The 20,323-nt window shown below is 37.2% G+C and overlaps 14 protein-coding genes across 14 annotated transcripts; 3 read left to right on the top strand and 11 right to left on the bottom strand.

The window, feature by feature from the left end:
* Positions 1-115: 115 nt before the first annotated feature.
* C9374_008825 (uncharacterized protein) lies at positions 116-1,069 on the bottom strand (the record flags this gene model as incomplete). Its single annotated transcript, XM_044698944.1, has 1 exon — positions 116-1,069. The coding sequence occupies one exon, from the start codon at positions 1,067-1,069 to the stop codon at positions 116-118; it is 954 nt and encodes a 317-aa protein (XP_044545002.1).
* Positions 1,070-1,937: 868 nt separating this feature from the next.
* Positions 1,938-3,102, top strand: C9374_008824 (uncharacterized protein; the record flags this gene model as incomplete). Its single annotated transcript, XM_044698943.1, has 2 exons — positions 1,938-2,653; positions 2,709-3,102. 2 exons carry the CDS (start codon positions 1,938-1,940, stop codon positions 3,100-3,102), a joined length of 1,110 nt encoding a protein of 369 aa, XP_044545001.1.
* Positions 3,103-3,123: 21 nt separating this feature from the next.
* On the bottom strand, positions 3,124-4,899 carry C9374_008823 (uncharacterized protein; the record flags this gene model as incomplete). The annotated part of the gene is made up of 1 exon (XM_044698942.1): positions 3,124-4,899. The coding sequence occupies one exon, from the start codon at positions 4,897-4,899 to the stop codon at positions 3,124-3,126; it is 1,776 nt and encodes a 591-aa protein (XP_044545000.1).
* Positions 4,900-5,029: 130 nt separating this feature from the next.
* On the bottom strand, positions 5,030-5,376 carry C9374_008822 (uncharacterized protein; the record flags this gene model as incomplete). The annotated part of the gene is made up of 2 exons (XM_044698941.1): positions 5,030-5,124; positions 5,256-5,376. 2 exons carry the CDS (start codon positions 5,374-5,376, stop codon positions 5,030-5,032), a joined length of 216 nt encoding a protein of 71 aa, XP_044544999.1.
* Positions 5,377-5,615: 239 nt separating this feature from the next.
* On the bottom strand, positions 5,616-6,518 carry C9374_008821 (uncharacterized protein; the record flags this gene model as incomplete). The annotated part of the gene is made up of 2 exons (XM_044698940.1): positions 5,616-6,109; positions 6,185-6,518. 2 exons carry the CDS (start codon positions 6,516-6,518, stop codon positions 5,616-5,618), a joined length of 828 nt encoding a protein of 275 aa, XP_044544998.1.
* A 611-nt stretch (positions 6,519-7,129) lies between these two features.
* On the top strand, positions 7,130-7,381 carry C9374_008820 (uncharacterized protein; the record flags this gene model as incomplete). Its single annotated transcript, XM_044698939.1, has 1 exon — positions 7,130-7,381. One exon carries the CDS (start codon positions 7,130-7,132, stop codon positions 7,379-7,381), a length of 252 nt encoding a protein of 83 aa, XP_044544997.1.
* Positions 7,382-7,636: 255 nt separating this feature from the next.
* C9374_008819 (uncharacterized protein) lies at positions 7,637-10,353 on the bottom strand (the record flags this gene model as incomplete). The annotated part of the gene is made up of 3 exons (XM_044698937.1): positions 7,637-8,783; positions 9,003-9,051; positions 10,014-10,353. 3 exons carry the CDS (start codon positions 10,351-10,353, stop codon positions 7,637-7,639), a joined length of 1,536 nt encoding a protein of 511 aa, XP_044544996.1.
* An 80-nt stretch (positions 10,354-10,433) lies between these two features.
* C9374_008818 (uncharacterized protein) lies at positions 10,434-10,808 on the bottom strand (the record flags this gene model as incomplete). The annotated part of the gene is made up of 1 exon (XM_044698936.1): positions 10,434-10,808. One exon carries the CDS (start codon positions 10,806-10,808, stop codon positions 10,434-10,436), a length of 375 nt encoding a protein of 124 aa, XP_044544995.1.
* A 48-nt stretch (positions 10,809-10,856) lies between these two features.
* On the bottom strand, positions 10,857-11,669 carry C9374_008817 (uncharacterized protein; the record flags this gene model as incomplete). Its single annotated transcript, XM_044698935.1, has 1 exon — positions 10,857-11,669. One exon carries the CDS (start codon positions 11,667-11,669, stop codon positions 10,857-10,859), a length of 813 nt encoding a protein of 270 aa, XP_044544994.1.
* Positions 11,670-11,869: 200 nt separating this feature from the next.
* C9374_008816 (uncharacterized protein) lies at positions 11,870-13,646 on the bottom strand (the record flags this gene model as incomplete). Its single annotated transcript, XM_044698934.1, has 4 exons — positions 11,870-12,942; positions 13,047-13,296; positions 13,390-13,460; positions 13,520-13,646. 4 exons carry the CDS (start codon positions 13,644-13,646, stop codon positions 11,870-11,872), a joined length of 1,521 nt encoding a protein of 506 aa, XP_044544993.1.
* Positions 13,647-14,203: 557 nt separating this feature from the next.
* Positions 14,204-15,505, bottom strand: C9374_008815 (uncharacterized protein; the record flags this gene model as incomplete). Its single annotated transcript, XM_044698933.1, has 2 exons — positions 14,204-15,139; positions 15,239-15,505. The coding sequence occupies 2 exons, from the start codon at positions 15,503-15,505 to the stop codon at positions 14,204-14,206; spliced, it is 1,203 nt and encodes a 400-aa protein (XP_044544992.1).
* Positions 15,506-16,037: 532 nt separating this feature from the next.
* On the bottom strand, positions 16,038-16,838 carry C9374_008814 (uncharacterized protein; the record flags this gene model as incomplete). Its single annotated transcript, XM_044698932.1, has 1 exon — positions 16,038-16,838. The coding sequence occupies one exon, from the start codon at positions 16,836-16,838 to the stop codon at positions 16,038-16,040; it is 801 nt and encodes a 266-aa protein (XP_044544991.1).
* Positions 16,839-17,007: 169 nt separating this feature from the next.
* On the top strand, positions 17,008-18,784 carry C9374_008813 (uncharacterized protein; the record flags this gene model as incomplete). The annotated part of the gene is made up of 4 exons (XM_044698931.1): positions 17,008-17,423; positions 17,477-17,854; positions 17,987-18,105; positions 18,159-18,784. The coding sequence occupies 4 exons, from the start codon at positions 17,008-17,010 to the stop codon at positions 18,782-18,784; spliced, it is 1,539 nt and encodes a 512-aa protein (XP_044544990.1).
* Positions 18,785-18,848: 64 nt separating this feature from the next.
* Positions 18,849-20,060, bottom strand: C9374_008812 (uncharacterized protein; the record flags this gene model as incomplete). The annotated part of the gene is made up of 1 exon (XM_044698930.1): positions 18,849-20,060. The coding sequence occupies one exon, from the start codon at positions 20,058-20,060 to the stop codon at positions 18,849-18,851; it is 1,212 nt and encodes a 403-aa protein (XP_044544989.1).
* Positions 20,061-20,323: the final 263 nt, after the last annotated feature.

The raw sequence follows: 20,323 nt of genomic DNA, 5'->3' as shown, positions 1-20,323 counted from the left end.
TGATTTTTGACTTTCGTCTTTGGATCAATTCAAAAAACTCTTTCACACAAACTCATGTTAAGGCAAAAAAAACTCGTTACCATTGCTGTACGGAAAAATTGCAATTTTGCAACTCTTACTTGTAAAGATCAAACTTTTTGTGCTTTCTTCTCTTACAGATCTTCTTAGTCTTGGCACAAACTCTTCTGGATTTAGCACGTTTCTTACACACTCTCTTTCCTTTGGTGAATTTGAACTTTTTACAAACTCTTCTTCCTTTGGATCTCTTGATGCACTTTTTGAAATTCTTTCTACGAATACATTTGGATGGGAAGTGTTTTCTCTTGGCACAGAATCTTCTCTTCTTGTGTTTGACACATCTTGTAATCTTCTTGTGTTTCTTACAGAATTGTTTGAATGCCCATTTAGCACAGAATTTTCTCTTCTTGTGTTTCACACATTTTGTGAACTTCTTGTGTCTCTTACAGAAACGAATGGTCTTGTGTCGAACACATTTGGTCTTGTGTGAAACGACACGGCATTTACGAATGAAACGACATTTACGAGGAGCATAGGAATCGACATACTTGTCACACTTCTTCTTCTTGAAGCATTTCTTAATTGGGAATTTCTTGTGTTTCTTACAAATACGTTTCTTGCCATGAGCCACACACTTTTTGTACTTCTTGTGTCTGGCACAGAATTTCTTGTATCCATATTTCTTACAGAATTTACGTTTTCCATAAGAATCGCAAACCTTCTTGGTCTTTCTCTTGGCACAGAATTTCTTGAATTTGTGTTTCACACACTTGGTAAAGGCCTTACTGTATTTATCACACTTGGACCATCTCTTGTGTTTCAAACAACGACCCTTTCCAACAATGGCATACTTGTCGCAAAACTTTTTACGACCCACGACTTTGTGTTTGAGACATTTTCCTCTCAAATACTTGTGCAAGACACACTTTTTGCGACAATGTCTTCGAGGTTTAGGTTTGTAAGGATCAGGACGGTAAGAGTCAGATCCTGCAACGTAGACTGCTGCAAAGAGGAGAAGTGCAAACAGCACCACAAGAGTTGCGGTTTTCATTTCAATAATTTGATTTTTTTTTGTTATGTGAAAATTGAGAGAGAGGAAATTGTGAATGCCAATTTATAGAGTTTTCACAGAAAAGAAGAAGAATGAGAGAAAGAGATAGTGCAGTGGGTTGCTTGGTTGGGATGAGCCAGGATTATTTCTTAAAGAGTGGAATGTCATATGAATGAGTCATGGACATAAATATGAATCGATCCAAAAATGGAAAGAAAAGTGAAATGAATGTTAATAAAAATGTGGAACGACAGAAAAGAAGAGATCTGCCGAAATGAAACCATGAAAGATCTATAGTACTTTGCTTGTTTTATCTTGCACGTAAAGGTTTAATCTCGGGGTATAGCACCACTCGAACGCATTTACAAATGATGTCACAACGCTCAATGACAAGTGGCACACTTTCGTTCCTTAAACAACAGTGGTTAAGCGTGCGTATACTGCAAAGACGACTCTGTGAAATGGTCAAAGCGATACCGGATTCATTTCAGTTCCATCGAATAAGACTTTATCGTAGAAATAATCTCATGTTGAAAGTGTGAATTAAAACCCAAGGTTCATCCAACCACAGCGTTAAGAAAGAACGGTTTTAAACGTTTTTTTCGTGCTCAACAATTTGACATTATCTATTTTTGGAGTCCTCAACGGTTTCTATTCTTTCGTTTATTTTCGAAAATGAGAAGGAAGAGTGTCAAATAATAATGGAAAATGAGAAGGAAGAGTGTGAAATTCTCTAAAATGTTGTTCAATAGTGATTTTTGGAGGTCGTGACCAAAATGCAAATTCAAAGGAAAAGGAATTTTAGTTTCAGAATGATAAACTCTCTTTTTAAAATGTTCGAATTTGTGATTAATTAATATTGAAAAAAATGTTACTTGTGAGAAAAATCTTTCGTACCTTATTTCACTCCTCTTCATCCTTCTCCTCCTCTTCCAAACCATTACACTCTCTATTTCAACAATATTTATGTGATGATGTGGTACGAATTATTTTAAGCTTTCTCTCGATTCATGATTTCACAACATTACAACTCGTATCAAAATCATTCCGATTATCACAACTTGCTTGCGAAGATTGTTGTTGGAAAGATTATTATTTTCAAAGAATGGAAATATTTAAATATGAAATGAAATTGTTACGTCTTTATTGTGTTCCTCATGAAGATCGGAACCATGATGTGATTCCAAACTATTTTAGTGATCAATGTCAGATGTCAAGTAATTTTCGATATCATTTAATTGAATTGATGAAACATGTCGAAAGTTGTACACATCGACAAATGAAAGAATTCGAAAGCGCAATCATGGTCTCGTACAAGGACATGATTCCAAAATTTTGTAATCTTTGTCAATTTTATTCAAGCCATGAATTGAAACAACAGTTCGAATTTTCGAATTTGATGAATTCATTGAAAACTATGGATGAAAAATTACTGTTTCGAGTGGCTGTAATTGGGGATAAGAGAGCTGGAAAATCTTCATTTATTGATCCACATGGCAAGTTTGGAGTATTCACACTCACGACTGGTCAAGTTAAAATTCAGTATCAAGATGCCACCTTTCAAATGTTAGACATACCAGGTTTGTAAGTAACCATAATGGAAAATTATGAATTGCAAGTGAAGCATTGAAAATCTCAGAAAATTTTTTGCAAGAACCGCAGTTTGTACCAACGCTCATCTTATTTGTCTTTGTTTCAATGTTTTAGATGAAAACAATGTCAAAGATCTTTATCAATGGATCTCAGACCTTCAAGAAAAGAGAAAGCCTCAAATTCCAATCATTTTAGTGGCTTGCAAAACAGATTTGAGATCCCGAAAGGACATTTGCAGAGGTTTAAGAATGAAACATTTTTGGGAACCTTTGTCAAGCAAGATGGGTGAGTCATTGGCTAGAGCGTTGGGATGTGTCACTTATATTGAAACGAGTGCTTTTTGTAATCAGGGTTTTGAAGATTTAGGTGAAATTTTTGCCAAAGCTCTCGTTGCTCATAATTATGATCGAATTGGAACCATAGACAAGAAATTGATGTGATTGTTAATTTTTCTATGGGATTTAGTGTTGTATTGAAGTTGAGAAAATACTGGAATTCTCGAAAAAGATTGTCTTATTTAACAATTCCAGCACGGTATGTTTTTTGGAATTTTCAATGTCTAAACTCACCACTGGAAACAGTACCTCAATACATCGCACAAATGTACTTGTTACATCCTCATCCGAAGGTGTCATGCTGAGTGGTGAATAGGAACTTTTTGAAAACTTGGCAATACAAGACTCAGAATTGGCCTTTCCAAACGTCACTGGAAATGAAAGAGCACTATTTGAGCTTGATCGAGTGCTTGTCACAGTAGAGGTCGAGGGTAAATCTGAACAACTGGCGCTGAAAGAGACGCCGCGTGGCGAAGGAGAGTCGTCATCTTCTTCATTGGAGGCAGGTGACACAAGAGCTAACGATAAAGCAGCTACATGCAATGGTGTATTACCCTCCTTATCCTTACATTCTAAATATTCTTCACGAGAGTTAATATTACAATGTTTTGATTTTGATTGTACAATTTTGGAGTGGTCTGCTGTTTCACTATGGACCATCAGCAAGAATGTTTCCAACACTTGATCTGCTCCATATTTACAAGCTGTGTGAAATGGATTTTGGCCATTCTTATCGCATTGTTTAAGCATGTTTAAATAAAGTTCTCGATTAAGGAACAGGGCCATGATTCGAACCACATCTGCACAGTTATGAAGACAAGCAATGTGAAATAAATTCTTGCAATGATGGTCATTGTGTCTATTTACAAGTGACATTTCTGACAAGTCGTACAGGGAGAGAAGGTGGAGGAGCATTGAAAAGCGGTTCTTTTTTCGAAGATGTGAATTTTCGGTGAGTCTTGAAAATTCCTTAACCAAAAGCATGAGTGGCGTTAAACCATTTTCATCTTTGGCATAGATTTGAATTTTGGACAAGGCTTGTGCATGTTCCTTTGTAATGAGTGACAATCCTGTCACATCAAAATTTTCAACCACCATGTGCAGCAACGTTCGTGAGTTACTTCTTCTCGAATTCACCAAATTAGGACAATAGTCTAGCAATGCAGAGACCACTTGATAGTGTTTGTGCTTCATTGCTAAATGAATAGGAGTATTTCCGTAAGCATCCTTAGAATCTAACATTAATTGATCGTCATTGACATTTCTTCGAAAATTGCCTTCTGAGGCATTCTCTCCTTTCAGTAACAAGAGCATGACACATTCCAACGAACCATTCGATGCTGCATAATGCATTGGTGTGGACTGTGAGTGATCTTTCACACATCGACTCACATCATTTCTCTGTAACAGCATGCTCACAATTTGCGGTCGATTAAGGGAACATGCTTTATGGAGAGCAGTGGCTCCGTACGATTGCTCATCACCACTTTCCAAACTGTAAGGTAAATTTGAGAGAGTGGACTTGGCGTTTTTACATGAATGTGAAAGTTGTTGAAGGATTCTTTGATTTTCGTAATCTCCCCATTCGAGAAGGGCCCGAACCACATTTTCGTCTCCGAATTGTATGGCTTTGAATAGAAGTTGTGACCATTCTTTGGGTGTGAAATGGAGGGTATTTACATGGTTGTTTGATTGGTGGAGGATGCGTGAAAAAATTTCTTTGGTTGTCGATTCCGTCGAGGAGCAAATAGACTTGACTAATTTGGGCGTGTTGGATGGTATTGGCAGGATGGAAGATGTGGATGAATTGGATGAACATTTTGATGAAAAGGTCTGTTGATGATGGTAGGACATGGAATCAGGGTGACAAGTGGCAGGTGACCTGATGAAATTGTTCTTCATTGTAGAAATTACAAGGGAATTGAAAGTTCTTTTGCGTGTCTCCACGAGAACAAGTGTGTTGTTTATCTAACAAAGTGTTTGTAGGTGGTCGAGGTTTTCTTTTTTAAAAAGCAAAACGCACGGTAGTGGTTTAATAATAATTATTACCACGTTGAGCGAATTTCTCTGACACGAGTAATGAAGGTCCAATTTTGGAGTCGGAGAAGTGCACCGGCCAATAGAGTGCTATTTTGGCAGTGATACATTATAGGCATCATTGATATTGCATGTTGTGGATGCGAATATTAGAGAGATGCAACAACGTTGTATCCGAGTGTGAGAAGAGAGCGAGTGTTGAGATGTTATTCACAACATACCGTGTGGAGGAATGGATTTGTTTTTTTGGTGTCCCACAGCATCCTTCTTCGAAAAAGGGAAAAAATTGGACCTGAATTTGATAGGAGAAGGATACGCACTTGCGAAATAGAGCCACTTCATTTTCTCCTTTTTTGTTCACACAGGCAATCCAGAGTTCAACACGGTTCTGTGGTGACTGTGCTGTGATTCTCAAGCTCTGGGATAACATTGGCCGTCACCGACGACGAGAAAAGAGGTCTGACATGTTGTTGGAGTACGATGAGGTCGTTTCTGCCATGTAAATTGGTAAAAGTACAATGCGCAGATGAATCTTGTTAAATTTCAATTGAAATGATACAACATGATCGTGTTCCTCTTTTTCAAAAGTCAAAAATGTAAGGCTTGGCAACAATCTTTTTTTTCTTACTAAGTGTTGATGCTGCATTGACAAACATTCGATCAGTCTTTTCTTCATAATGATGACCTCGTGTGCAATGATTATGACCAAAACAATGAATCTTTAAATTCTCAAAATAATTAGAATCGAGCATGTCTGTTAATTGGGGAGATCCTCTTGAAACATCATCATGTGCAATATCGAGTCCATTCTTACAAGGTGGAAAATGTGTTAATAACATGTCAATGTCTTTGGATATTTGAAAGGATGTCTTCCTAAGGGAGTCTCTCATCAATGGTGGAAACCTCCACGATGCTCTAAATCTGCTTCCAAAAATCTTTATCTTTTGATTGTTGTCATCCAATATCGTTACATGTTCATCCAGTAAAAGATGATAACTTGATTTGACCTTCTTTTCTTTGAAAAACTTGTTAAATCTGACTCTTACAACTATATCTGGAGCCCATTCATGATTGCCTAAACATTTTGCATTGATATTCATAAATGATTCAATACTGATCTACTCTCAATTCAAACACTATTTCTACGCACCCACAATCATGATGATGTATTTAAACTTTCCATCGCATTGATCCAATAAATATTGAAAAAACAAATCCACTTCTCCTTTGGTTCCCTTATTCGTAAAATCTCCACAATGAATCAAAACATCGCCTGTATATTGATGCATCTCCACCGTCTCATGATTTAAATGAGTGTCGGAAACAACGACAAAACGTAAAGGCTTTGCTTTTGGATTGTTGCGTTGAGGAACTTTAATTTCGCAACAAGTGGTCATTTCCGGTGTGATGGTTACCGGGCTACTAGCTTCCTCATCGTTATTATTGGTAATGACCTTTGTGTCATGAGTGTCTTGTGTAATCATTTTTTTTGGTCGAAACAAAGTTATTGTTGTAATCAAGTTCCTTGTACCTTGTTCACGGCGATACCAAAAATCACAATCATGATGATGATATCAAATACCGATTAGTTCTCTACTCTCCTTGTTAAATTCAAAATTAATATATCATTAATGTGATGGAAAATTTGTAAAGCCTTCGGGAAATCAATATCTTACTTTGGCTTCAACTTAACTGGTTCACAGCAGGTTCCTACCATAGATTCATGTTTGTGTATTGGTGGTGAGTACTATTATTCTGCTCTTCTTCATAACCATCTTCGTCTCGATACAGTGTGTTGAGCTCATTCACTTCACATTTGTTATCGACTAGTTCAGATTTAACACCAAGTGCAAATTCACAAGCTTCACCTTTAGCAAGATCGACATCATTTAGAGAAAGTACAAGTGGCAGTGGACAAGGTGGCTCTTCAACAACAGTTAAATCACCAAGAAATAATTGGAAGATCATATCAAAATCTCACTATGAAAATAAGAGACCATTCCATTACAATCGTGAAACTATTGATTCATTCCTTGATGCTGATGTGAAAGAACAAAACAAACAACAACATTAAAAGAGAGTTCTTGCTAATCCAATGTCATCACTTTCAGCCTATGAAGAACTCGATCTTGATAAATTAACAATTATTTCACTCGATAAATATGAAGGAATGGATGACGATTTTGAAATTGAAACAACAAACAAACTCTACAGATTGAGACCACTTCCACAATGGGACACTGTTGAACAGGAGGAGGGACTCAAATTATTTCTTTTGCAAATGCAGAAGGAGAGTGGCGTATTGAAACAACAATTGTTTTTAGGAGGAGTGAAGAGTGCCGAGTGAACAACAACCTTTAGTGAACCGTTCACCAAATATAAATCTTTGTTTATGTGTATCTAGATAACCTGGTTGATAACCATAAAAAATGATCAGAATGTAGCTGGTTACCAATAGAACTTGATAGATTTAAACGTAAATTTACGGTACAAATAAATATTTCAATTTTTCATTGTTAACACAAATTATGTAAAATGTTCGATTGATCTTGTTCTACTCTCAAAAGACCATTCTGAAATTGTAAAAAGGTATTAAATCTTGCTACATGATAAAAGTAAAAATTAGCATTCCAAAATCCACAACTCCATGATGGTTTTCCGGATGCAAAGTGAGCTGTTTTGGTAAATCGCTTTCACGTTCTTCCCCATCATTGTCGTCATTGACATCATTGTTCTCTTCTTCTTCATCATTCGCTTTCTTAATATTTTCCTCGTTATGATGAACTGAATCAGGTTGATAAATTGAATCTTCCTGTTCACATAAAACAGAGTAACAGAATTTCAAGATGGAAATGGTGTGATGAGATTTCGTAAGACCAACACACATCGTGTCACATTCTGTCACGTAGGGAGTTCTAGGAAGTGCTGGACGAGTCTTCTTTGAAAGAACATAATTGGTAATGTTTTGGGCATGAATGGCCAATTGTCCTGTAATCTTATTCAAGTATTTCTCTGTTGCATTAGAATCTGATCCGAAATAATTCAAAATAATTCCATGTCTATCAAATATACTCAAAATGACAGCAAGTTTGTGAGTTTTGATATCAACATACAGAGCCTGTTGTAAAAGTGTTGCATTTTCCAACTCACTTCCAAAAATGACATCCAATATTTGTTCCAATCTCACTGTAAAGTAACAATAATTCTTTGAAATGAGATGTTCTGTTGCCTCTTCGCTCTTTTTACCTTTGAACATGAAATCACGTTTGAAAAAGTCGTCTTTTGGTTTTTGATTTGCAGATTTCTTTTCTTTTTCTTCGTCTGATTGATCATCCTCCTCTTGATTATCAGCCTCATCATCTTCATCATAGTCTTCATCCTCGTCGTCATCGTCGTCATCATCATCCTTCTTCTTTGAACTCACCATTGGCGTCACATTGTCAAGTGGTTGAATAATTTGTTTTTCAGTCATCAATTTATAGCTCTGTATTGGGATCATAGCAGCTACTACTTTGAACAAACTCAACCAAAATCTATTCACTCCATAACAATCTTCAAGAACCTCTTTAAGTACATCCAAAGAAATAATTGTTTGTTTACCTTCCTCAATACTTCTTTTCAAAGATGTCTTTTTCAAAACTCCAACATCTTTCTTTTCATTTCCATTCATAACCTCATCATCATCGACATTGTCATCATCCTCACCTGCAGAGTCTTCGTCAAAACCAAAATACCGTTTTTCATAATTCCTGAAATGTAAATGGTTTTGTGTAATGAGAGGACATACCTTTTAGCACCTTACACCTTACACTTTAGTGCCGTTTGCAATGGCACGTAGTCCCAAAAAGGAGATACAAATAGCACTTAACACTGGAGTGCCAAATGCAAACAGCACCTGACACTTGAGTGCCGAGTGTCATCAGCACCTGTATATTTTTTAATTTATTTAAATATTATTTTGAAATTACAAACCTCCGTCTTCACGGTTGTGAGCAACGGGCCTCAAAATTCTCTTCACTACACAATCATCATCGAGTATCACGAACGCAATTTTTGGACAATTCGTCTGACAACGACAATACCAAATGATCATCTACGAAATTTAGTTTATGGAGGGAAGAATAGACTCACGCTCATTTTCTAAGGTGAAGCGTTGTGAGGCAGTGGTTCAAATAATGTTCCACCGTTCAGCACCTGTTTTCTGAGTTGATGTTGCGCCATACAACACGGCGTTGAAAGAGATTGAGATGAAGTTGTCGAACAGGATGTCAGAGCTTGCTGAATGAACTTGAGAGACGATTTATGTTGAGGAAAAACACTTGCAGTACAGGAAAACATTTTCATTTGGTTCAACAGGGGAGTGAAACTTGCCAGCTTTTCTTCATAGTGACATGTACTTTTGTTCAATTGTTACAAAAACGGTGAGAAGAACAAGAGAATGGTGCTCAACACTGTTGTTGGCTGATGTAATCGAATTTGAGTGATTTGGGAATGACGGTAACAGCAAAAGTCAAGCTGAAGCAATCAGAAGGGTACAATTAAGGGAACTGGAATCACTTTTTGTTTCGTAGTCATACTTCTTAACGGCTGAGTCTATCATCGTGAATGAAAGGAACATATCATCTTTTGTGCCTCCTAACTCCTTTCATACGAAGGTCCAAGCTAACATACGTAAGGAAAGTAGATGCATGAGATTAAATCATGCCTTTTTTTTTGTTTGATAGATTCGTTATTGACCTTTTTATATGAACACGAAGTAGAATGGTTAGGTTCACAAACTAGTACCTCCATTTCAATCAACATCCATTTCGCACCTTACACTCAAGTGTCAAATACAAATAGCACCTTACACTCAAGTGTCAAATACAAATCACACTTCATTCATTTGGCACTCAAGTGTCAAATGAAAACAGCACTGACACTAAGTGTAAGGTGTAAGGTGCCAAAATATAACAACTCAATTTTGAAAGAGTGCATACTGGCTGTACCACCCGAAGAAGCACTCTGCTGCAAATTCTTATTCAATTTGCTAATCAACCAATCGACACTTCCCAACTCTCTATGGAATAATCCCTTCCATAAAGCATCACCATCACATACTTCATTCCAATATTTACAAACTCCCGACATGGATTTGATGATATCTATAATTTCCATAAATGATCCGATTAGAATCAGAGTATCGGAAACAAGTCCAGCCTGCTGCTGAGAGTTATTTCTATTATTATTATTGGAGGAATGATTTTCTGATGATAATTGCTGGTGTTGAATGGAGCAGCTATCATCCTGATGAGATAACTTTTTCTTTTTTAAAGACATTTTTTTTTTGAAAAGAAAAGTTCTTTTCAAAAAAGTTCACAACAGTTTCAAGGTTCGAGCAAACGCTTGAACTGAGTTGTTTAATCCATATTGTAGTTCTCATAACTACTTACACTTGTGCTACCAGTCATTTCCAAATGCCACACCTCTCTACTGTACTTTAAATAAAAGTACAATTCCCAATCTACACTGTTCTCTGTGTGTTCAGCAAATATTGACAATGCTCCTTGTTTGAGAGAATTCAGAGAATTCAGAAATATTTTCAAACTTTTCCATTGTGGATCATGTTCATCGTTAATATCACCAGAGTAGCTGGTATCATATTCAGTATCGAGTCTTTCCAATGTTTCTGGAAATATGGTGGAGCACATATTTGGTGAAAGTAAAAAAGGTAAATCTGGATTATATTCAGGAATGCAATCGAACAGATCTACCTTAATGGTTTTTAAATCCATCACCAATAATTTTTCATTATTCATTACAAACTCCTGAGGTCAATAGATCTATTCATTGTAACAGGCATATCTACTAGAATTAGTGCTGCCTGTCATTTCCAAATGCCACAACTCTCGACTATGCATCAAATAAAAATACAATTCCCACTCAACACGGTTCTCAGTGTGTTCAGAAAATATTGACAATGCTCCTTGTTTGAGAGAATTTAGAGAATTCAGAAATGTTTTCAAACTTTTCCACTGTGGATCATGTTCACCGTTAATATCACCAGAGTAGCTGGTATCATATTCAGTATCGAGTCTTTCCAATGTTTCTGGAAATATGGTGGAACAAATATTTGGTGAAAGTAAAAAAGGTAAATCTGGATTGAATTCAGGAATGGAGTTGTGTTCTGAAATTTCACATATGTCACTACCATCATTTTGATTCATATTGGCATAATGTGGTATGTTACAACGAAGTAATAATTCTCTCATTGATTTGCTTGATGAGAACTCTTCTAAAATAGTATCATTTTGATTTTCGGGAATGTTTGAAACGTGTATGCGAAGGTCTGTTGCAATTGTTTTATCTTCTATAAACTTATCATAGGTATCATAGCGATAATTGACTGAATACTCATCATATTCATCTCCCGAATATTTATATTCTTTATAATATCCAGAACGGGTCATAATGACCATCCAATACTCTCGTGAGTCTAACTCATTATCAAACAATTGTTTTAATTTTCGGGATAAATACGGTAGTAATAAAGCATTCCATGATTTTGAAATTGGAAGAAGAGAATGACATGATGGAAAGGGAATGAAATCAAATACAGAAAGCAATATTTCAAGTGGAAGACTTGATAAAGACATTTTTTTTAATTTTAAAATTCCAAATATTGAATTGTAAATTTCTTCTCTTTGATTTTTCTACTTAATAATTTTCTAAATGCTGTAGAGATGGTCATTGTTGTGGGTGCAGTTGTGGTTGATGAGGAAGATTGTTGTTGGACAACTCGTTGTTGTTGCTGATATTTTGATTCACAAGAATTATTCAAAAATGTTTGCCAAATTTACTTTCTAAATTTCAACTTTGGTGTAGAAAAGTTCGTTGGAAAAGAGAGTTTTTTTGTTGGTTTCAAAGAGGATGAACGAAACTGATTGCTGCTTCGATTCATGAATGAACCTTTTTTCGAGGAATTGGCAGAGGCGCCTCTTAAGAATGGATTGGAAACTTTTCGAACATTCGAATTACTAGATCTCTGTCTTGATCCTGTTTGTGAGTTTCCTCTTCTTGGAAAATTATTGGAATTCCTCTTGTTGTTGGTTGTTCTTCTTTGATTCATGTTGTTATTTCTTCGTTGTTGTTGATTGGATCTCTGAATTCCTCCTCGATTTCTTCTGGATGGACCTTGTCCAAGTCGTCTTGAAGAATTACCATTTCTGTTCTTTGATCTATTGGTCGTTCTTCTGTTGTTTCCAGTCGATCTGCCATTACGTCTTCTTTGATTTCCATTTGATCTTGAATTACCTCTTCTTCTTGTATTGTTATTTCCATTAGATCTTGTATTTCCTCTTCTTTGATTTCCATTCGATCCTGGACTTCCTCTTCTCGATCGTTCTTGTGATCGACCTCCATTTCCTGGGGACACGAAGGACTGTTGAGTTGATTCTGGATTTGTGGACTGCTGTTGTGACATTTCCTCTTGACCGTTATTTCCATTCACAAGATCATCTCTGAATTTTCTCACATTTCCTTTCAAATCTTCCCATTGTCCTTGAACTCTCTCCACACGATTCTGAATCTTGGTAAATTGTTTCAATGCCTGTGAAGGATTCTTTTTAATCATGTTCATAATCTCTTGTCGTCGATTTTTCACAACGTTTGAAGCCAGTTTCAAAGCACTTCGAACGTTTTGCAGAGCTCCAGGTGGGAGTTTAATCTTTCTTACCAATCCCAACGCTTTCAAACCACCTTTCAAACTCGTTGCACTTGAAACCACTGCCAATGCGTTATTGACATGTTGAAATGTTTTAGATTGAACGAATGGAGCAATCTTTGTTGCAATTTTATCTTCATAGGGTTTGAGTTTTTCAGTAGCGAATCGATCCATGGATTGTCCTGAACGTTCAGCCAAAGCAGCCACTTTGGTAAGCCCCATTGATTGAGTTTTTGAGAAACTGGTCCAGCCAAGAATTGTGACGCTTTTGAGAGTGAATCTGAATAAGTTCCAATTCCTTGGATCGCACTGGTGGCCAATGAAGCAGCGTTGAGTACCAAAGGTAAGAAGAGAGTTTGAGCACCATCAACAGAATTGGATGAGGCTTGCTGTTGTTGAGAGGATGCTGCTGCAGCTGATTGGAAACCTTTCAAAGTCGATTGAAGCATGTCCACACCAGGATGTTCAGATTTGTAAGTCAGATCTCTGACAATGGCCAATAATTGTTGTTGGAGAGCAGAGGCTTCTGGTGAGATATTTACTGGAATGGAATCAGCGATCTGAGTGTGGAAGAGGTTTTGAAACGTTGCATTAACATGAATACATGTGTCGTTACTGGATAAGAAAAGAAACAATGTTTCTCACACACTTACTTGTTTGACCTTCTCTGCAAATTGAATGTATTTTTGAGCAACGAGTTGTTCATCATGAGGGTGATGACTGTCTTAAATTTGGAAACGATTTGTTGTGTGGTTGAGTCTACTTGTAAATTGGTTGGTGCACCAGATGGAGTGGTTGTTGGAGTTGAATCCATATTAATAATCACATGGTAGGCATCTTTCAAATCTTTGACTTCAACAGTGGGTCTTGGAGAGGCGTTGACCAAATAGGTGGTTGGTTGTGAAGCCATGACACACAACATTCCTAGAATCCAACTCAAGCATATCAATAGTAATACAGGTTTTAAAGATGCTGAATGGCTTCTTTTGCTGTGAGGGCGAAAGCCAGGCTGGAGGACAGCATGTTCAAGATGTAACTTGTTGTGGTTTCGAGTGATTTTTTGAAAAGGATGTTAAAGCAAGATTACGTCAGGTCGTCCAATCTCGAGTGAGCAACTCGCTCACCAATAATTGAGACTGGTTGATGAAGGTTCTAAATCCAGAATACCTCAAATAATGCGTCACTCCCAAGTAGAATGGAACATGTATTTTCAAAGTTCATTTTAAACTTGCCTTTAGCACAACGACATCGTTTATGGCTATCGAGAGCGACAAGCACTCACGCGAAATCAACTGGAATGCGCTCGTCATTACTAAACTCTTATACCTTGTCTTTGTGTACGCGAATGGTCCGTTCTGTGTGATTTGATACAAGATAAGCCCTGTGAGATTTACCTCACCCGGGAGAAATGCTTCTACAATAGTCTTTAATTTAACATGGACTATTGGACCAACCAACATTAATTCATCAATGTTTGAGCGTGATGATGACTTGCACATGAGGAGTGTTGGATGGTCTTTGTGTACCTCGCTTGTCGGGACTGCTTTCATTGTTGGAAGTTTCAATCTTGTCAGGCAAGTCCTTGGTTCTCGAATAACTTCGAATTTTAGGGGTGTCTGCTTTTGGAATTGGTGACACAGTGCCGTCCATCTTTGACACATCGCTCTTGTCGTTCTGCTTGTCCAAAAAACCACTCACTTTCTTCACTCTCTTTCTGAGCTTGTTAAATCGTTTCAATGCTTTGAGTGGATTCTTTTTGATCAGTTTCATAATTTGTTTTCGATTTTTCACAAACTTTGTCATTTCCTTTAACGATTTTCTAATTTTTCTCAATGATCCTAAATTGACCTTTTTCACCATTCCCAACGCCTTCAAACCTCCTTTCAAACTCATGGCAGCAGAGACTACTTCCAGTGATCGACGTACCGTTTGAAATGTTTTTGATTTCACCACGGGTGCAATCTTTTTCGCGATTTTATCCTCGAATGGTTTGAGTTTTTCAGTGGCGTACGTGTCCATCTTGTGTCCATAACGTTCAGCCAAGGAAGCAGCTTTTTTGAAGCCCCATTTTCTCAACTTTTTGGCGACAGGTCCTTCCAAGAATTTTGATGCTTTTGACAGCGAATCTGAATAGGTTCCAATTTTATCTGCAATATTCATGGCAAAGGAGACTGCTTTGATGGCTGCAGGAAGAGCAAGAGTTTGAGCACCTCCTTCACCTGCTTCATTATTTTGTTGTTGTTGTTGAGAGGCTGCTGCTGACTTGAAATCTTTCAACGTGGATTGAAGCATGTCTACTCCAGGATGTTCAGATTTCAATGTTAAATCTCTGACAATTGCTAGCAATTGTTCTTTAAGAGCCAATGCATCTGGTGATGAATTTTCTGGAATGGAATCATACAACTGGTATTGTTCCACACAAATATAACATCCAAATACGTCGAAATGTATATCCAATCATCGCATTTTGATCATATATTAATCAAGAAAATATTCACTCACCTTCTTCACTTGTTCTGCGAATGTAATATATTTTTGTGCAATTAGCTTTTCATCTTGCTTGGTGAGTGCATGTTGAAATTTCGAAATAACTTTTTGAGTGACTGAATCCACATGAAGAGGACTCTTGTTTTCATCATTATAATTATCGACTTGTTGTGAGGCATCGTCATAATTGTATGCAGATTCTCCCAAGTTAATCGTTACATGATAAGCATTTGGGCCATTCTTCACCTTCACTCTTGTGTGTTTGCCTGATGTTGTCGTCATCAACAATGCAAAAATCAGAACGAGAGACAAACAACATTTCAGTGCTCTTGTTGTGAATGACATGTCATCCAGCACACGACCCATGTCAAGGTATCTTTTGTTCGTTTGTGAGTGCCAACAGACTAGTTTTTTTTCGTGATGAATTCAACGCATCCTTTCGTTTGATCCCAAATAGTCCAAGGAATCCACCTCAGCAAGTCGGCATTTCACTACAAATTTGGAATTCGTACATGTTCTTTGGACGAAAATATCTTTTGGAAGAGATGTTCGTTGCTGTGTGTCACTGAACGCTGTCTTCATGGTGAAAAATAAAGGTCATTACAAGGAGTTGTCGGCTCCTGGCTCAGAACTGTCGCTCAGTGGCGCAGAACATTGTTACTTGGAACAATGTCAATTCAACAACCAGATTGAAAGATGGCAAATGATATTCCAGTGCAATTACAGTGATGAATGTTTAGTTGTGCAAGGAATGATAATTGGTCCTCAACGCGTTTAGTGTCAACTATTTACAAAAAAACCTTATTCGATACTTCTAAGGGAAATAAATATGATGAGTCCTCATGTAGCTTTCAACCTCAGGATAAACCCATTGTGAAATGGACTCGCCTAATTTTGCCTTATTTCTTACCAAGGTGGAGCTACATTCATCCTCCATGGTTGTATCAACCCAATAAATATGCTCTGTTGCTTTGTATGAAGATTGTTTTGAGGCTGCCGATTTGGAATGGGAGGGTCGATTCAAAATTGCAGCTCCACATTTCAATCGAGTTGGGAATGACAAAACATAAGGACACTTTTCGATATGATCACTTCCACAGATATAAATAATTTGAATGTTCTCATTGGGAAATTGTTGTTCGATATATTCTCTCAAAGAGAAGGTAATGTCAGGAAAGTCAATAAATTCGCAACATACTGCAGACTCCCATCGATCCACACTCAAAAAATCATCTGCATTTTCCTCTCCATACATTTCTTTCAGCTTGTTTGTTTCGGAATCAATAGATAATTTACAAATTTCCAATCGAGCCTCTGTTTCAATATAATCATCTCTCAACTTTCCTGAAACATATTGTCCATGCGATGGAGAAATAAAAGCACCCACTACCAACTTGCCATACGAGCTCTCAAGCGCCTTCTTGATGATTTGAAAGGTTTTAATATGCATCTGATGGCATGGATTGTATGAGCCTGTACTCAACAAGACACACCGTTGAACATGACTCGGAACACTATTTCTATACTTTTCCAAAAGGTGAGTGATCTTATCAACGGGTGTGCTTTGTGGAGTTCTTGCAGGAAGTTGCACGTGAGGTGAATAGAGTTTGGACATTTTTTTTTGAGTAACGAGTTCTTGTTCTTGGAATGAAATGCTGTGTCTGTGGAAGTGTTTATCCATTTGGTCTTTTCTTTTCATTGTTTATTATTATTGTAAAAAGAGTTCAACAGTATACTTTGAAGCATTTTCCAAAGCAAGCGCGAGCTCGTGAGTCAACAAAAAAATGCTCAGCTTAACTCCAAGCAATAACGATCTCCCTAAAGGTGAAGATGATAATACTGAACAAGTAGAACAGATGGAAAATAAAACATCGGAAGTACAAGAGGGAGGAGAGGTCGTTAATGCCATGATGAATATGGTCGATGATGATTTGGATTCAACAACACCAGCAAGTTATTTAGACTCCTCAACGTTACCATCATCATCGGAAACCATCACTCAAATGATTCATGTAGTGAAATATAATTTTGCTGAAGGAGGAATACGTGCACGAATGGTATTGAAAAGTGAGAGAGGTGAATTTGGATTTACCAATGAAACTCGACAAATTCCAATCTACACCAAGGGAGTGAGATGGTCTCCGGATGGTCTGTGTTTATTGACGAACAGTAATGATAACAGAATTCGATTGTTTGAGTTGTAAGTGTGTGAAAATGTAGAGATTGTAATGTTGGCCAACACGAAAACGACAGACCACAACAGTTCATTTCAAACATTAACATGAATTTAAAAAGTGAGAATATGGATGCCACAAAGAGCGAGTCTTCATCGTCAACATCAAATGTTCAAGAAGGTACCTCTTCAACAACAATTGAATTGGATGAATCTTGGAAACCATGCTTGACTGTGAGAGAAGGAGGGTGCATCAATGATTTTTGTTGGCATCCATGTATGAATTCTTCGTTGGGAACTAATTGCAATTTTTTAACAGCGAGTACCAAGCAACCTGTTCACATGTGGGATGCTTTCAACGGCTCTCTTCTTAATAGCTTTCTTGTGAAGGACCACATGGGAGATGTTGACAATATTATTTCTGTTTCATATAATGGAATTTTGTCAAAAGGCAGCAAGTAAGTGGTTTTGTGTTGTGCAATTTTAACATGATGTTCCTTATTTCCTCGTTATTCATACTGTCGTCATCGCTACCAATTTGATATTATTGAAAATACTGTATGAACTAACAACCATCTTTGCTCTTGAAGAATTTATTGTGGACTCAACCAGAGAATTTGTGTATTCGATGCACAAGCTGGCAGTTCTACGAGCTACACTGAGATTCATGCTGTTGAAAAGAATATCATTCGAGGAAAGACAAAGAAACGTGCCAAACGATTTGGTCAGACGGTATCATCTCTTGTTTTGCATTTAGCCCAGTAAATGAGTCCATGTATGCAACAGGATGTTACAACAATACCATTGGTATTTATGATCAACACGACAATGTCGTTCAACACATTATTCAATGCGAATATGGATCTGGTGTGAATCATCTTCAATTTTCATCAAACGGAAATTATTTATTTCAATCTTCGCGAAAAGATCAAAGAATTGTTTGTTGGGACTTGAGAAATTTATTTGAGCCAGTCAAGTATTTTGAATTTTCAAGAAATGCAGACACCAATCAGAAAATTAATTTTGATCTCGATGCCTTGACTCAATTGGCAATAGCCGGAACAAGTGATGGTAAAATTAAGATATTCGATTTAGAGGCACAAGGAAAGGAAATTGCTCAATTCGAAAGTGACGCTCTTCCAATAACCATGATGAACGGTACTAATTTCCATCCTTATTTACCATATATTGCATGCTGTACGGGAGAGCGAACATACCCAACAAAGTATTCTCTCTATGAAAGTAGTGATGACGAAGATGAAACCAGTGAGAGTCAAAAAACTGCATCACTCAGCTCTCAAATCTCTGTTGATTTTGAAAACTATGTAGCCTTGTGGGAAGTGTCTCCATATTCATATGTGAGCTGTGCCTCGACAGTAATAGAATGATGAGCTGTTGCACTTGCGACAATGATGCATGCGTTGTTACTTTGACTCCACCATTAAGCGAGCTTCACTTAAACACGGCAACTCTTTGATTGCGAAAATCACATACTAGTAGCTCACTACTCACTTGATTCAAGCAAATACCATAGGGATGGTTGAATTGAAAAATACCTCTATCTCCGAACGATTGCACATATTTTCCTTCAAATGTGAAAATTTGAACATTGTTATTGAGGCAATCACTCACAATGACATGTTTCGATACTGGATCAATCACTAAGGAACGACACCAAGAAAACTCTCCAGATGCTAATCCTCTCTTACCGAATGATTTTACCATTTTCCATTTTTCGTCAACACTTTTGACGTTCCTCATTGAAAAATTATCGTCTGCAGGAGTATGATCATGCTGTAATGTCAACATGACAATTCTATTCGCACTATATCCAGTTTCACAAACAAGCAAATATTTTCCATCAGGTGTGAAATCTAAATCATATGGTCCATTTTCCAGTGTAATCATTTCCACTAAATTTCCAGTATCCGCATGTAATATTTTGATGCATTCAGCATCAGCATCGCATACAAATATTTGCTTTCCCCTCATGGCAATTCCTTGAGGATCACTAAAGTAACAAGAGGACATCCAAATGTGAGGTGTCAATTCTTGAATCATGACATTAGATGAAGTTGTTGCTACCGGCAACATTGAAGGAGTTGTTGGCTGTGGTGTTGGTTGTTGACTACTAGGATTACTAATATATGTGGATACTGTGTATGAACCATCCATCACCATCTCATCGACCCATTTCATGTCAAATTTACGTATCTTTCTTTGACCATAATTCCCACTTGCACAAATGACAGCGTCATGATTGGAACCATCATAATTCTCCTCAATGCACAATCCCAATGGAAATTCCATACCAAACCATGTCAGTAAGAGCTTGGAATGTAAATCAAAAACTTGTATCCGATGATTGTCAAGATGGCTTATTAAAATATAAGAGTGGTTGTACGAAATTGTGACGTCATGTGGGCTGTTACATAATGGTTCAAACGATTCTTCATATTCCCTTCCGAATGTATGTGTCCATTCAAATTTCATGGAAAATGGTTTTCGAGCTCGCGTTCTTATTGACATCTTTGATCGCAATTTTGCAAATAATTCATTCGTGCTATCGTCTTGTTCCTTCATGAAAATTGTGAGCTCTGGAATGCTCGGAATAACAAAATCATAAAGCAATAATCGTGTCAATGCACCACAAAGAGAGAGCATTTCGTCGTTGCTTTTTGCTACGTTTGATGTTCTCAATATGTTTGGTTGACGTTTTGACGTTTTTTTCGTGAAATCCCAAACAGGAAGGGTCAGCAAGTTGTATGGTTCTATTGTGAAACTGGGACACCACAAACCATTTTCTTTAATTCTTTGTGTCCTGTACAATGCAGGCGTTCATTTTGTCATATCGAAAGATTCTCCTGACTCCTCATAAGGTTTCAACAAGAACATTGAAAAGGAACGTACAAGCTAATAATGCCTTG

This window comes from Naegleria lovaniensis (genome assembly GCF_003324165.1).
Source record: "Naegleria lovaniensis strain ATCC 30569 chromosome Unknown tig035, whole genome shotgun sequence".
NCBI lineage: Eukaryota > Heterolobosea > Eutetramitea > Acrasida > Naegleriidae > Naegleria > Naegleria lovaniensis.
Note: the sequence above shows the minus strand (reverse complement) of the source record. Positions and strands in the feature narration are given on the sequence as shown.